This window comes from Homalodisca vitripennis, chromosome 5 (genome assembly GCF_021130785.1).
Source record: "Homalodisca vitripennis isolate AUS2020 chromosome 5, UT_GWSS_2.1, whole genome shotgun sequence".
In the NCBI taxonomy this organism is placed as follows: Eukaryota; Metazoa; Arthropoda; class Insecta; order Hemiptera; family Cicadellidae; genus Homalodisca; species Homalodisca vitripennis.
Window position 1 is genome coordinate 5,592,378 of NC_060211.1, and position 16,464 is coordinate 5,608,841.

At 34.3% G+C, this 16,464-nt stretch overlaps 1 protein-coding gene across 1 annotated transcript in view; it reads left to right on the forward strand.

Moving 5' to 3' along the window:
• Positions 1-7,770: 7,770 nt before the first annotated feature.
• The window catches only part of LOC124361739, a 28,456-nt gene continuing 19,762 nt past the window's right edge, over positions 7,771-16,464 (forward strand). The window contains exons 1-2 of the mRNA XM_046815696.1: positions 7,771-8,181; positions 9,660-9,824. Of these exons, the coding sequence (XP_046671652.1) occupies positions 8,050-8,181; positions 9,660-9,824 (297 nt within the window). The 5' untranslated portion in view covers positions 7,771-8,049. The remainder of the gene's footprint in view (positions 8,182-9,659; positions 9,825-16,464) is intronic.

Here is a 16,464-nt window from a genome sequence, read left to right on the forward strand (position 1 = left end):
CATTTCAACATTTTGATTTTAAAATCTATAAACTAAAACCTATCTTATCATAGGAACAGTTAATTCCACATACTCATGTGTGAACCTAACAATATATTGTATTTTGCATGTTTTGGATATCAGAAAAGGATAAATAGAATAATAATAATAAAATATTAATTTTCATCCCAGCGGCCCATCGTAAACTCATCAACGGAGTAAAATGCCTTTGACAACAAAAAGTGTCTTAATCGAGATTTGAATTGTTTGGGTTCATTAATTCGTTTGAGATCTCCAGGGAACTTATTGATTAACTTGACACCCATTTGAGATGGCAAGTGTTCGAACATAGCCGTTCTATGCTGTTCTGTCCTGAAATTGTTCCTGCCTCTGGTCTCGTACGGATGGACGTCCCTGCCCTGAACCAGTTCGCATTTGAATCGGCAGTACAGGGTAACGTCGAGAATATAGAGGCTGGGTAAGGTTAGAAATCCAAGCTCCCTGAAGGCAATTTTACACGACTCTCTGGGTTTTAATTTCGTGGTTTTCTCTTATGGCTACGCAATCAATGGGAACAAGCTGAAGATGGTTGATGAGGTGAGGGATCTGGGTGTCATCACTGCTCCTTCCTTATCTCCTTTTCCTCATCTCCAATACATTTCCTCAAAAGCTTCTTCCTTTCTTGGTTTTGTTCTCCGCTCTACTAAAGAACTCAGATCTCCCCATACCCTTGTTATTCTTTATAAAACCATAGTTCGTCCTTTGCTGGAGTACTGCTGTCTTGTTTGGTCACCTCATCAAGCCTTTCACATTGAAATGCTCAACAGAGTGCAAGTCCGCTTCATCAGAGCTCTGAGAACAAGGCTTGGGTACCAGTACATGGGCACCCCAATCCACACCCTGGATGAACTGTTCGACATCCAACCACTCTTTTTTAGCGGCGGGCTTATCAAGACCTCAACTTTCTGCGAGGGCTGGTCAACGGCAATATAGACTGTCCTGACCTGCTGGGAGCTGTGACTTTCATTGTGCCGAGAGGGACTAGCTCGAAGTCAGTTTTCAGTAGGCGTTTCCAGCCAACTAATTACACTCAAAACCACGGCATATCCAGACTCCTGAGAACTGGCGAAGCGGCTTCTTCCTATGTCAATTTCTTCGGGAATTATTCTTTCCGGGCGGATGCTATTGGTTTCCTGAGAAACTGTGAGAGGAGCTGTGCTTCTCCTTCAGAAGTACTCTGTATAATCTCATCCGCTGGTTATCGAGATCACTGTGCTCCAATTTTTCAGAGACTTGGGATCCAGACTGTTCAGCCAATATATTCTTCAGAGCCTGGTTTATATAAGAGAGAACTTAGACTCTTTCCAATCTAGAGCGGACACACACTCTTACATTCTCCGTGGTTTAAACAATAGAGACCTACCCTACTGCCGGCTTAGTAAAACAAGGGACTGTTTCCCAGTTCTGGCACTCATGATGTTTAACAAACTCCCTGAGACCGTTCAATGTTTGGATAAAAATGCATTTGAAGTTAAAATTAAATTATGGTTACTCTCCAAATCATTTTACTCTCTTGATGAGTTTTTTTGCTGTTTAGGTGGAGGAATGGACTCGGATCTCGTGTAGTACCGCCATCTTGCCTAGAGTTTTATTTCAAATAGTATTTATTAGTTTTAAGTCCAATGACGCAATCTATCCAGCTAGTCTGGTCAAAGATGCAGTATTCAAGTAAGTAAGTATTCAAGTACTGGAAGTGATGCGTGGTGCATGAGCTATGTATTTATCATGATATTTCCTTTTGTTTATTTTTTGGTATACAGTCTCTGTTTTACAATTAGCTCCTATCTGTTAAAATACCTTGATATTGTTTTGTTTTATTGTATACTTATTATCTATTTTTTGTTTCATTTGGATATTTACTGTTGTTGCCGTGTTATTCTAGTCATAGCTATATACTGTTATTTCTTTCAAATATTTATGATTTTATGTCTTAATTATTTGTTATTAGGTTTTTAAAATCTTAATCACTGTTACCTGTTACTATTATTCTATTTCGTTGTTATTCATTCGATTTTTTTTCAATGATCAATACTACTTATTATATGATTGCTCTCGTTGATTATGCATGTTTTTATAGCTTGATATTGTGTATTTATTATTATTTATATATAATAATTATAAATATATATTATATATACCAGTTATATAATATATATATATATATATATATATATATATATATATATATATATATATATATATATAAATTATATGTAACCCGGATCTCTCACTTGCCGGGTGAATAGTGAGAGATCCGGGTTCGAGTCCCGGCGGAACAAGTACTTTTTGCGATTCAATGTTTATTGAAATTAAATAAGGCTATTGCCATTTATACAATTTAATGTATATATATATATATATACATTAAATATATATATGGTATATATATATACCATATATACATATATATATATATATATATATATATGGTATATATATATATATACAGGGTGTATATTATGTCTGGAAAACACCCAAATATATCCTTTAATAATTTAAATATAAATTTGAAACCTCTTACAATCGTGATAGAGATTGGGCATCTACTTTTTGGAACAATGTTTTGTTATGTCACACCAACGGGGGACGTCCTGCCGAGGGTATGGTGAATATTCTTAATGGAAGCCTATACCTTGTGATACATAATTTTAAAGGTAATAGCTTACTGAATTGAATGCCACAAACCGCATCTCAAAGGAATTATTCTATCAGAAAATAGAGCATTTTTAGTATTGATAATTTACTGATGTTCAACAATGTAATTTTAACATGGTTCTTGCCACAAAATGTGTTACACTAATTTTTTAGCATTTTTTAAAATGTTCAATTAAAATAAAATAAACAATTTATTTTTAAGCTGGTTTCATTAGTACAAATGTACCAGTTTTTATTACAATGAATAAAAACTTATGAGTCACTTTCTCTGATTACTTATGAATCTGTACTTGGTGTTTTCCAGTCAGCAGGAAGGTTTAAAGAGACAAAGGTCACTAGCCTATGAGAAACATTATTGTGTTATTAATCATCTGGTCTACAGGTTTCAGTTTGTTGAGCATGGAGCTTTCACTAGACAGGTCTAAGCTTGGGAATTACAAATGGACAAAGGTCATATCATTCCTGTCGAGTTAATCAGTGTCTCTGAAGCATTGCTGTCAACAAGTTATCTAATTACAGTAGTTTCAGTTTTTTATTTGGCATTTTAATGGAATTGTCTGAAAGAGAACGAATTACTCTGTTGATGATGCGAGGATATGGCGATCGTCAAAGATCTTATCGGGAAGTTTGTAATTTGTTTAATGACACTTTCCCAGAAAGGAATCCCATAAGTGTTTCAACAATATCAAAAACTATTGAGCGTTTTGAAATGACAGGGAGTGTACGTAATCGGCCAAAGTCGGGTAGGATATAATCTGCAACAGATGAAGAACATGCACTAGATGTTTTTGCAAACATTTATTGAAGACCCACATACATCGCTCAGGAAAAGCTGCACAGCAACATGCTATGCACCCTATGTCTGTGAGTAAGATTTTGAAAATTAATAAATACAAAACCATTTAAAGTTCATTTAGTCCAACAGTTAAGTGAGGATGATTACGATAGAAAGAGTTGAGTTTTTGTGAACTTGTGATGCGCAAATGTGATGACAATAGAGATTTTCTGACCAACATACTATTTTCTGATGAGGCAACTTTTTTCCTAAATGGCAATGTTAACAGGCACAATTGCGTTACTGGGCTAGTGAAAACCCACATTGGATTACTGAGTCCCATTCACAGCAACCACAAAAACTGAACGTATGGTGTGGAATTTTAGGTAACAAAATTGTTGGACCTCTTTTTCATCAATGGAAATTTAAATGCCGAACTTTAACTACAATATGCTCCAAAATGAAATAATCCCAGCTATTCAAATTGCATCAGGAGAATACTTTGATAATGTATGGTTTCAGCAGGATGGTGCTCCACCCCATTATGGGAGACAGGTAAGAGAGTATTTGGATTTAAGGTTTCCTCATAAAGGATTGGCCGAAGAGTAGAAATCGAATGGCCTCCAAGATCTCCGGATTTGTCACCAATCGATTATTTTCCTATGGGGTCATTTAAAATCCAATGTTTATAGAAGAAAGCCTCATAAATTTGGAAGACCTAAGAAACAGGATTATAGAGGAGATTGCTTTGATAACTGAAAGAAATGTTAGGCAACTCTGTCGAATCATTTTACACAAGATTGGCTCATTGTCAAACCGTAGAAGGAACACAGTTCGAACAATTGCTTTGACACCAAATGCAGGTAAAACGTTTGTTGTAAGACTTTTCTAACAGCATACATTATTTTTTATTTGTAATAAGAATCAATAAACATAAGTATTTCCATAAATTGTACTGTAATAAAAACTGGCAAATTTGTGCTAATAGAACCAGCTTAAAATGAAATTTTTTGTTTTATTTAATTGAACATTTAAAAAAATGCTAAAAAATTAGTGTAACACATTTTGTGGCAAGAACCATGTTAAAATTACATTGTTGAACATCAGTAAATTTTCAATACTAAAAATGCTCTATTTTCTGATAGAATAATTCCTTTGAGATGCGGTTTGTGGCATTCAATTCAGTAAGCTATTACCTTTAAAATTATGTATCACAAGGTATAGGCTTCCATTAAGAATATTCACGATACCCTCGGCAGGACGTCCCCCGTTGGGTGTGACATAACAAAAACATTGTTCCAAAAAGTAGATGCCCAATCTCTATCACGATTGTAAGAGGTTTCAAATTTATATTTAAATTATTAAAGGATATATTTGGGTGTTTCTAGACATAATATACAACCCTGTATATATACAGGGTGATTCGCTTAGTGTTACCGGCACTTTCCTGAGCTGATTGTACTATAAAAAATAAAGAAAAAAGTTCATATAAACATGGGTCCGGGAAATGCTTCCTTATGGGTTATGGCCAATTGAAGATTTCACCAAAAAATTGTGTGCAGGAGGTCAAATGATGATTTGCCGCGTGTGTTTATGAAGAGATATTTATAGGCGAATGCAACTTTTTCTAACGGATTTTTAGATGAGAAATTGAATAAAGTTCATCTCATAGCTGTATCTCATTTAGTTTTTTTTGTTATACTACAAAAAACAGAAATAAAATAATTTTGAAAACACTTTTTAAGGTTTTAACGGACAATTATTTTGTTAAATAGGCATTGAAGACCCACATTTTTACAAAGAAACTTGCAGAAAATTTAATTCTGAATAAAATTATGTACCACACGGCTATTAACAGCGAAGTATTAGTTTCTGGAATTTAATTTTACAACAAACATTCTACCAAGCAAGAAATTCCAAAGCAAAGGAAAAACCGCATTTTAATGACATAGAGTAGCCTACACATAAGATTTATTAGGATGCAATTTAAATTAAGTTTTAAATAAATTATTGTTTTTCATCTAAAGCTTATAATACTACGTACCACTTTCATAACAGGTGTTCAAAAATCAGTCCTTGTACTTCAATACACTTAGCAGCCTCGCTTTCTGATTGATCGAGTTATCCTCCGCAACGCTGCACGTTTGTTTTTGATTTGTGCGGCGGCATCTTCAATTCGATTTATTAACTCTTCACGTGTATTTACTTTTTCTGGTACACCAGGTTCTTCATCCAACCCCATATACAGAAATCTAATGGAGTTAGATCTGGTGATCTTGGTGGCCAAGTGTGTGGTCCACCGCGACCAATCCATCGCCCGGGAAACTGCTCGTTTAAGTGCATTGTTACATTATGGGGAAAAAGTGGGCAGGGGCACCATCATGTTGATAAATAATATTGCACCTTGCTGCTAATGGAACATCTTCTAATAATAGTGGTAGTTGTTCTGTAAGGAATTCTAGGTACATGCGGGAATTTAGATGTCCTCGGAGAATGAATGGTCCTATTAATCGATCATGAATGAGTCCACACCATACATTTACACTAAATCTGTGTTGAAGTTGCGCACGATTATAGTATGTGGATTTCCTCTGCCCAAGTGTGTTCATTGTGAAGGTTGTTGACGCCATCTCGGGTAAATTGAGCTTCATCAGTGAATAAAATGGTTCTATGATGTTGACGGTTTCTAATTAACCAGTTGCAAAAATTCCAATCGAAGAGGAGGATCTGATGGTTGAATACTTTGAACTTGTTGTTTATGGTAAGGGAACATGCTATTTTTGCGCAAAGTTCTCCATACTTCAGACTGAGACACTGCGAATCGCCTAGAAAGACGCCGTGTACTGACACCAGGACTGCGTTCAGTAGCCATGATTATAGCCTCTTCCATATCTACATTATTCTGGGCAGGGCGATCCCGATAATTATTAATACTAGGAAGTTTACCTGTTACTCTTAGGGTACGAAATGATCACTGATCGTTTTTGGGTTTGGAACTCTGCGATTAGGAAATCGTCTTCGGTATTCTGCAGTAGCAGCGGTTGCATTTCCGTCACAAACGCCTAAGACAAATACCATGTCGGCATATTCTTCCGTTGTAAATAACAAAGGCATTGCAATTGTGATAGTATGTTACTTTAAAATACACTTCACTAACAAACGAGTAGTAAATTAATTGTATTAAATTGCACTCATTAAACTAGTACAGAATTGGTAACAAATAATTTGGATTCCTCAATAAATTGCAGTGTATTGTTGAACAGTGATTTGTGATACCAACTTATAAAAACATAATTTACCTTCTGTAAAGCTAACGTGACAAAGATATGTAGGTACATGATGTAACCATTTGGATAGCCCTAAAAAGTAATAGTATTATTGTTTTTTAGTTGAGCATTAATCTATTAAAAACCGTATTTACAATTGTATGCTAATCAATTATTTGTGTACCTTATATCATTTACATTACGGTGTTTATTTACTAAATACGTATTTCTTGCTTGGTAGAATGTTTGTTGTAAAATTAAATTCCAGAAACTAATACTTCGCTGTTAATAGCCGTGTGGCACATAATTTTATTCAGAATTAAATTTTGTGCAAGTTTCTTTGTAAAAAATGTGGGTCTTCAATGCCTATTTAACAAAATAATTGTCCGTTTTTAAACCTTAAAAAAGTGTTTTTTAAAAATTATTTTATTTCAGTTTTTTGTAATATAACAAAAAAAACTAAATTGAGATACAGCTATGAGATGAACTTTATTCAATTTCTCATCTAAAAATCCGTTAGAAAAAAGTTGCATTCGCCTATAAATATCTCTTCATAAACACGCGGCAAATCATCATTTGACCTCCTGCACACAATTTTTGGTTGAAATCTTCAATTGGCCATAACCCAGTAAGGAAGCATTTCCGGACCCATGTTTATATGAACTTTTTTTCTTTATTTTTTATAGTACAATCAGCTCAGAAAGTGCCGGTAACACTAACCGAATCACCCTGTATATATATAAGTGATTTGCATGATTTATTGATTTTTTTCCATCTATTAGTAATATTTGTAAAATTCGTGTTGTACCGTTGAAATAAATAAATTATAGAAAACTGTTAAATACGAGTTATGTTAAACAACAGAAGTAGCTTTACGTAACATAATTTCTGCCACACTATCCCCATATGGATACAAAATTACTCTCTGGAAAGTAAAAGACATAAAATTGAGTCTGCATTGGATATTCTGAAACCTGGTATTTTTTTGCTAACAAAAACCGATATTCATTCACATTCATTATTTTTTGTTGGATCATGTGGGTTTGTTTTCATTTTAAGGTTAGGACGGATATTAGTTTACGTTCGCCATAGTGTTGTTACGTTACCGCATCAGTAGTCAGTTTGTAAATAGTTATTTAAATTGGGAAGTTTTGTAAATTTCACAAAACGATGCTAAGAGAACAAAGTAAACTAATTAATCTGCATGAAAGCTGTGTTGTGCACATACGCCTTATTCATTAGACTATTTTGTATTGACACGTTTTGCTTCAGTTCCAGTGCGCAGTGAAGTCAAATATAATTTTAAGTATTAATATGGCTAAGTTTAGTGCTTGTTATCAGTTGTGTCCTTTGACTGATCAAAAGGACTTTCTAGGAGTTACAGATGAATCTGTAAATGGTTGTGTTATTTTAACTTTAAGTAAGAACATGGTTATGAGATACAAGGTTAGTAGGCCCTATCCTATTTTTATTAGGCTATAATCTGTTTTATACTATTAGATGGTTTCTAACGATCCGAATATGTAAATATTTTACACTAGAAAGATACAAGTAAGATACACAAATTTACCTGTAATTTTACCCAAACTATGATCGCTGTATTAGATTCCAGCAAATATTTATTCTTTGAACCGAATTTCAAAAGGGTAGACTTTAATAAACGGCCTACACTCGTTATTCAATTTCTATTATCGAATGGTTCGGTTGTTTTTATCCAAATGATAATTTGATATTACAATTTATTTAACTTATCATATGATTGCAACTTATTAGTTGTATAGTAGTTCTAATGTAAACCATAAACAACAAGAAGTAACTAATATTTTGAGACTTTGAAAATGGCGATGAATATGAGAAAAATATGTATATATGGAAAATATATTTCTCACAAGTCAAGAGATTTGTTTAAGTGCCGTTGAAATAATAATAAATAAATAAGTAGCTTCAACATGTGGGTTTAGCTCCTAGTAACACACAGGGATAATTCTTTCCTCCATTTTATAAAGGCAGTTACTTATTGATATCAAGCTGGGGAAGTTATAAATAATGTAGGGTTTCTTTGATATTTAAGTCTAGGCCATATTTGGTTTTGTTGTTTTGTAATGTTATTGTACAATTTGTGTATTTAAAATTGTTAATGTACGAATGGATAATATTATCCTATATAGGTATCGAATTGTTCGTTAATAGCAATCGGGTAACGAGTGTAGGCCACTTATTAAAGTCTCCTCTTTCAAAATTGTATTTGGCTGTATAGTATAACGAAATACAACAAATACGGCCACCGCCACAATCATTGATGTTCATAATTATCTGAATTTCTGAAACCAAAATGTCAAACTGAATTACGTTATTGGCATTTCTAATTAATGTAGTTAAGTTCTTATTATATATAAAACATATATTTTATGATGAATATAAAACTGTCTAGGCTATGTACTATTTGTATAAAATGTAGCAATGAAAACAGTGTTTTTTGCACTCGCAAGTGCAACTGAAAGGAAAAACTGTTATATACATGTAATTAAAAACAGCTTTCTTTGTTTTGTATTTTATTGTTTATAATATAATGATTCTTAGTTATGAGATTAAACATGTACTTGAAGTATAAATTTATGTGTGTGCGCGTGCATGTTTATATATGATGTATTATACCATAACATTACTAAATACATGGTTCATATACTATGTATATTTTATGAATTCCTTGAATGTACAACTAAAGCAAAATATGAAAGGATCTCGCTTAGTGATCCATACTGTATATGGGAAAATCTCTTAAAAGATCATTGAAACCTTATAACTAACAATTGTATTCTGAATGCTCTTATACAATAATATAATGCTTAAAGGATTCTTATATCAAAAGTGTTTTAGAACTGGTACTGAAGCAAACCATTAATTTTTTTGTTCATATTTTCCAGCTATCTGACCAAAAACAAGTCAGCTGTTGGAGCAGCAGAGACAAATTATCGGCCCCAGTTGTTTATGATTCTGGCAGTCAGAAGTATATTGGAGTCTTCAATTATAACAAAATATCCACCTGGGAGGAGAGCTGTGTTCAACTCAACAATCTCAAAAAATACAAGGTAAAATAGATGAATAACTTATACTTTAACTATGAAGACTTAAAACAAAGATTACTAAACTATTTTGTAGTACCTACAATGATATTTCTACAGAAGATGTTAGAACACCATTTATGTCTAGGCAGCCTATTTATTTATTATTTGCTTTATAGTTTTTGTTGGTAGTCTTCCTAAAATAAGTTGTTATTTTGTAAGTTCTGGAGAATAATATATACTTGAAACAGGAGACAATACATTAAACCCTTTGCATTGAAATGAACAACTTATGGCCCTTACATTTATATCTTATTCTATAAATTAAGTCATAAATTAAGGATTTATAAATTAAGTCATAATAATTTATTACTGAATCAATATTAAACTTATATCTAAGTAACGAAACTTAAAACATATTTCCAAGCTAAAGCACAAATTTTTACCTGTACCAAAACTGCCACATGTATGATTTATGACACTTATTTAATCACAATGAATTATTCTTTGAACACTTTATTAGTATAATAATATACTGTAATACACTTTTTATTAACTCTGACAAAAATAGGGAATTAAAGTGAATTTGAAAAGCACAAAACACTTGAACTATTCTTTAATTATAGTACTCTGATGAACTCGTTTCCTGTGCTATCAGTTGTGCTTGTCTGATATTCATGTGCAGAGAGCATGTTTTAACTGGATTGACAACTACTGTTTGATTTTATTACTATTGACGACTAATTCCTTTTGCCATTGGTTGTATAATGATCTGTCTAGGTCAAATCAGCTCATTTACTGTCTTCTGCTTAGAAGGTTATCTGTAGTGTTCTGCACTTTGTTTACTCTACTGACCGTTAATCTGATTTCAATTAATTGACATTTATGAATAAAAAAGTCATTTTCTTACTTCCGAATAAATAAAATGTATGCTGGTATACATAAATTAATTATTGCATAAATAGTTAGATTCTGACATCTGTGCAGAAATTTACCTGGAGCTATTGTAAGTCAATTTCACCATAAAACTTCAAGAAAACTATTGTACTCAAGAAACTAAGATCATAATAAGAAACAAACTGTAACTCAAGGAACTTAAGACGTGTAAACTAATATCAAGCATTTAAAGAACGTATAGATTAACTACTAAATCATAATAACAAGCTTAGGTAGAAACAGCATCTAGGTTTCCCTTTGACAGCCATCCACACAAAAAACCGACGTACTTAAGTGAAGAAAAAAAACAGCAAATCAAGACACATGGACAATTTTTTAGGACTTCGCCTGAGGAAAGAAAACAAGCAAAAAATGTACAATCCCAAGATATTCATAAATTCCAAACTAAAAAAAACACTGAATTTTCAAGGCTTTCAAAAATCTTTATCAGTCAACCAATTATGCTCCAACTCAAAACTCACTGTGATGCATCAGAACATAGGTGGATTAGCAAAGAAATTAGACAGACTAAATCACTTTCTAAATACAACCTTGCCATCCATATTAATACTTATAGAACATGGATTGAACTGTGAAACCCTTAGAAATACAAGGATTCTTGGATACACTCTTGTGACTGACTATAGCAGAGAAGGTCATAAACTCGGAGGTGTTGCTATATACACTAAACACTCAGCTAACATCAGTGCAAATGCTATAAACATCTCACAATTTGTGTGTGACGCTGCTATGGTGCAAATAAAAGAAAAGAGAAATAGAGTCATAAACATTTTAGGTGTGTACCGTCCACCCAGTGGTTCAGTTGAGGCAGCTGTTCAAATCATTGGTAACATTCTCAAAACAACTCAAATTCAAGATAAATCAATAGTCATAATGGGAGATATGAATATAGATAGGCTTATAGACACAAGAGAGAATAGAAAACTTGATGAAGAATTATCCACACGAAATATTATGACTCCCACTTCCAGCAACCCGCATCACAACATCTATAGCTACGTCTATTGACATGATAAGCACTAATATCCAAGAAATCACATTGATTTCACGGTTTTTGAAGCGGAGATGTCTGACCATACTGGGTAAATCTGTATAATTAATTTTAATTTAAGTATAAATCCAACACAAACTCAAACTCACAGAAGAAACTTCTGCAAGTAAAATTTAGACGGCTTAAAAGCTGTCCTTCACGAAGAAAACTGGGAAGAAATTCACTCAGAACAAGATATAGATAAAGCGTATAATCTCTTTTATGGAACTGTAAGAAGAGCTCTAGACTACACGTGCCCCATTAAAAAATCAAGATCGAAAACTAGAAAAAACTCAGACCACTCTGTGATCATCTTTCTGTTGAGTACAAAAATGAATACTTAACAGCCCTACACATATACCAAATGAGTGGTACACAAATTGATAAGGAAAATATGACCTTGAAAAAGAAAATTTATGATTTGAGACTAAGAACAGTCAAGCGCAATGTCACTGCACACCAAATAACACTAGCTCAAAACAAATCTAAAGCGTTGTGGTAAGTTATTAATTCAGAGAGACACAGCAAACAATCATCAGAGGCAAATTCACTTGAAATCCATTTAAATGGAAAAACTGTAAGTGATCCTGAGTTTATAGCTAATCATCTCAATAAATTCTTTTCTGAAGTAGCTGAAGAAACCCTAAAACAGAAACCTAAACCCACTTTACCTAATTTTCAGCAACAAGTTACATTCAACTATTCCGGTCCTTTTAGATTTAAACATGTCACTCAGAAAGATATTCAAGATGCAATAGCTTCCTTAAAACCTAAGCTCTCCTGTGGAATTGATGAGATACCAGTAAAAGTAGTAAAGCATTGCGCTCTGTAAGTCGCATCTCGTATTGCTGGCATCGTCAACAAGTCTTTTGCACTCAGCCAGTTTCCAGCCTCACTAAAAATCGCCAACATTTACCCTTTACATACAAAGGCTCACGCACTGAAATAAAAAACTATAGACCAATTTCATTAATTTCTCCATTTTCTAAAATTATTGAAAAGATTGTCCTGACTCAATTATTAACCAATGACAACTCCTGAGTGAAAACCAACACGGATTCTTGAAAGGTAAATCTACTAATAGCGCACTTACTTGTATTGTCGAATTCATCATCGATAAGTTAGATTGCCACAAACATGTCTCAGCAATTCTTATAGACTACAGTAAGGCTTTTAATTGCCTGGGACATTGTATTATAGTGAAAGGACTAGCTGCCATGGGTATAACAGGTAAATAAAGTGGGTGGTTTGCCAGTTACCTTGAAGGGCGTACACAGATTGTAGAAGTCCAAGATATCACAAAAGGCACAAAGACTGCATATATGTCTGAGCCACAGCCCATGAAAATCGGAGTACCTCAAGGCTCAGTCCTGGGGCCAGTACTGTACCTTTTGTTTGCTAATGACCTGCCAGACATCATCGAAGCAAATAGAAACACAAAATGTATCATGTATGCTGACGACACTACTCTCCCTCTGAGAAACAACAAAGCACAAGACCGTTATGAAGACTCATTATCCACACTTGACAAAGTAATTAACTACGGCAGCCAAAATGACCTAGCATTAAATGCATCCAAGACAATGCATTTAAACTTCAGTAGACTAGCAGAACCTGTTTTAGATTTACCAAACATCACCTCCGAAGAAGAAACAAAATTATTAGGTCTGTCTCTTGATACTGACCTCAGATGGACTAGCCACATTAATAGCCTTTGTAAAAAAATCACCACTGGAGTCAAAGTCAAAATATCTTTATTACATTACCATCAAGATAAGTATAGTGTCACATTAATAAGACATCTTAAAAGATCTTTAAAAGTTAAGACGTCAAGAATTGCAACAGTCAAAAAATTCATTTAAAGTATAAAAGGGTCGATCTTGTAGCCAGTTCTTCAGGTCTCTTCTTAAGAGCTGCTTGTCAATTTCCTTCAGCGCGTCTGGCAGGGCATTCCACATCTTTGCACCGATGTAGCTTGTCTTCTTTTCAGTGGAGCTGAGTTTGTGCACAGGTAGGCAGTAGTTGTTGGCATGTCTGGTGTTGTACTGGTGAAATTGTGATCCACTTCTAGCGGATTCCGGTTCCTTGATGTGGACGTGGGTTGTTGCCTCCAGGATGTACAAGTTGATCACTGTAAGAATCCTCAGTTCTTGGAAGGCTGCTCTACAGGATTCTCTGAATTGTAGATTATACAGGATTCTAATGGCCCGTTTTTGGAGGATAAGAATGCGCAGCATGTTCCCTGCTGTAGTGCTGCCCCGTACTGCGATCCCATATCTGAGATTTGGTTCAAATAAAGCATGGTAAGCTGTTTTTATGGTTGTCATATCACTTACATTTTTCATTCTTCTTATAACAAACAGTCCTGTACTTAATTTATTGTAGAGAGTGTCTATATGAGCCGTCCATGAGAGTTTGTCATCAAGAGTTATACCAAGGTATTCTGTGGTTGTGACTTCTTCCAGTTCAGGTAGTCTTCCGGTTTTCTTGCTTTGCTTACTGCTCGCTTTGTTATTAGCTGTTTGGTTTTACTTTTGTTGAAAACAAGGTCATGTTGTGACAGTATTGTATTGCCATGTTTAGGGCAACAAAACTGTCTACTTCAAGTTGGTCAGCTCTTGGTCTACCAAGCAGCAATACTGAGTCATCATCATACATTAGCGTTTCACTGTAGTCTTGCATGTACCTGGGGAAGTCATTTGTGAAATGTATAAAAAGGACAGGTCCTAATAAGACCGATCCTTGAGGGACTTCTCGAGTAATTGGCTTTGGTTTAGAGCTACCGTTTCTATTTTGCCATCTACTAAATATGTAAACCAGTTGGCTCCAGTTGGTTAGGTAACTGGAGAACCAGGCTTTTGCATTCCCTTGTATTCCTAGGGTGGCTAATTTCTTTAATATGTAGTCATGATCCAGGCAGTCAAAAGCTTTACTGTAGTCTAAGAGTACAGCAGTGATGTATTTCCTTCTTCTAGTTGATCTAGAAGAAAATCTACTAGACTTATCAGTGCTGTGCTCGTTGATTTTCCAGCCAAGAAACCATGTTGATTGTGTGTCAGCAGTGTATTAAGTGAGAGGTGTTCAAACAGTCTGATTAAAACTATTTTTTCAATTATTTTAGAAAAAGTAGGTATTAGCAAAATGGGACGGTAGTTGGCTGCTTGGTTTGTGGAGCCTTTTTTGAATTTGGGATAAACTTTAGCTATTTTGAGTGCTGAGGGAAAGGTTCCTGAACTGAAAGACTTATTTGTAATGTCTATAAGGTGATTTATCAGTTCATCCTCACAAAACTTTAATAGTTTAAAGGATATATCGTCATACCCCGCTGAAGTTTAGGTTGCAGTGATTTAATGATTTTAGACATTTCTTGTGTACAAGTTGGTGTTAATACAAGATTTGGTGGAACTGTGTTAAGAACTGGTAAAGTTAGTTGTCTTTTAACATTTCCATTGCTTTTTATTGTTTCTTCTGCAACAGTGGCGAAATATTGATTTAAATTGTCTGCTATCTCTAATGGGTTTGTTTTTTCCTGCCCTTGAACTTCAAGTCTAGTTAGATGGTTTGTCTCTTCTTTGGGTTTTCTTTCAGAGTTTATTATATTCCAGATAGTTTTTGATTTATTACTGGATTCTGCAATTTTAGATGTATTTATTTGTTTTCTTATTTGTCGTAGTTGCAAATTATATTCTTTTTTAAATTTGATGCTATTCTTTTGTGTTCTTCCATTCCACTTGCGAGGTATGTGTTTTAGGCTCTTTGAAACTGATTTTTAGTTCTATTGCAGTGGGGTTAGTAATAGCATTGTTAGTTTTTCTTTTATGCCTTGTCTTTATTAGGGGACATGTTTGATTTAATGCTTGCTGAATCAGGGTATAAAATTTAGCATAGTCATTATTTGTGTCTACTGTACAGTGTACTTTAGTCCAGTCTTCTTGTTTCAATAGCTGTTTTAATTTAAGTAGGTTTCTATAATTAATGTGTCGTTTTGTTGTTGTCAGTGTTGTAGGTCGGTCTGTGTCTCTAGCAATCCTGCACATCTGACCTGTGTGGTCGGATATGCATGTGTCTAGAACTTCAATATTCAGTTCACCTGGCAACAGGTTGGTGCAGACATAGTCTATTGATTTTTGAGACGGTGTTATTCTGGTTGGTGGGAAATCGACTCTATACATGTTATGGCCACTAAGTGTGTCTCTCAGCTGGAGGTAGTCGTTCCTTCTAGCAAGGCAGTCTATGTTTATATCCCCAATGAGTATAGTGGAGTATTTTTCAGCGTAGATTCTTTCAAGGACATCATTGATTACTTCTAGTCCTGCCTCTAGATTTCCTTGTGTTCTAAAAATTCCTATTACAAAAAGTATTGATTTTTTATAAAGGTAATTTTTAATGCGGCCACTTCACAGGTCATTTCAATGCAAAGCTCTTTTAAGTCAACTGTTTCAGTTTTAGCTGTTAATGAATTTATTGTGTAGATTGCGACACCTCCCTTTGTATGAGTTCACAGCAGAAAGATGCTTTCAAGGTGTAGCCAATGAGCCTGGTGTTGTTAAGAGTGTCCTTTATTTGTCCATGTTCTGTGAGAACTACTAAATAAGGTTAGTATGTCTAACTGTGCATTAAGTATCTCAATCTTTTTGGCCATCCTTCTGTGTTTTGGTGAAATAGTGTCAATGGATTTTT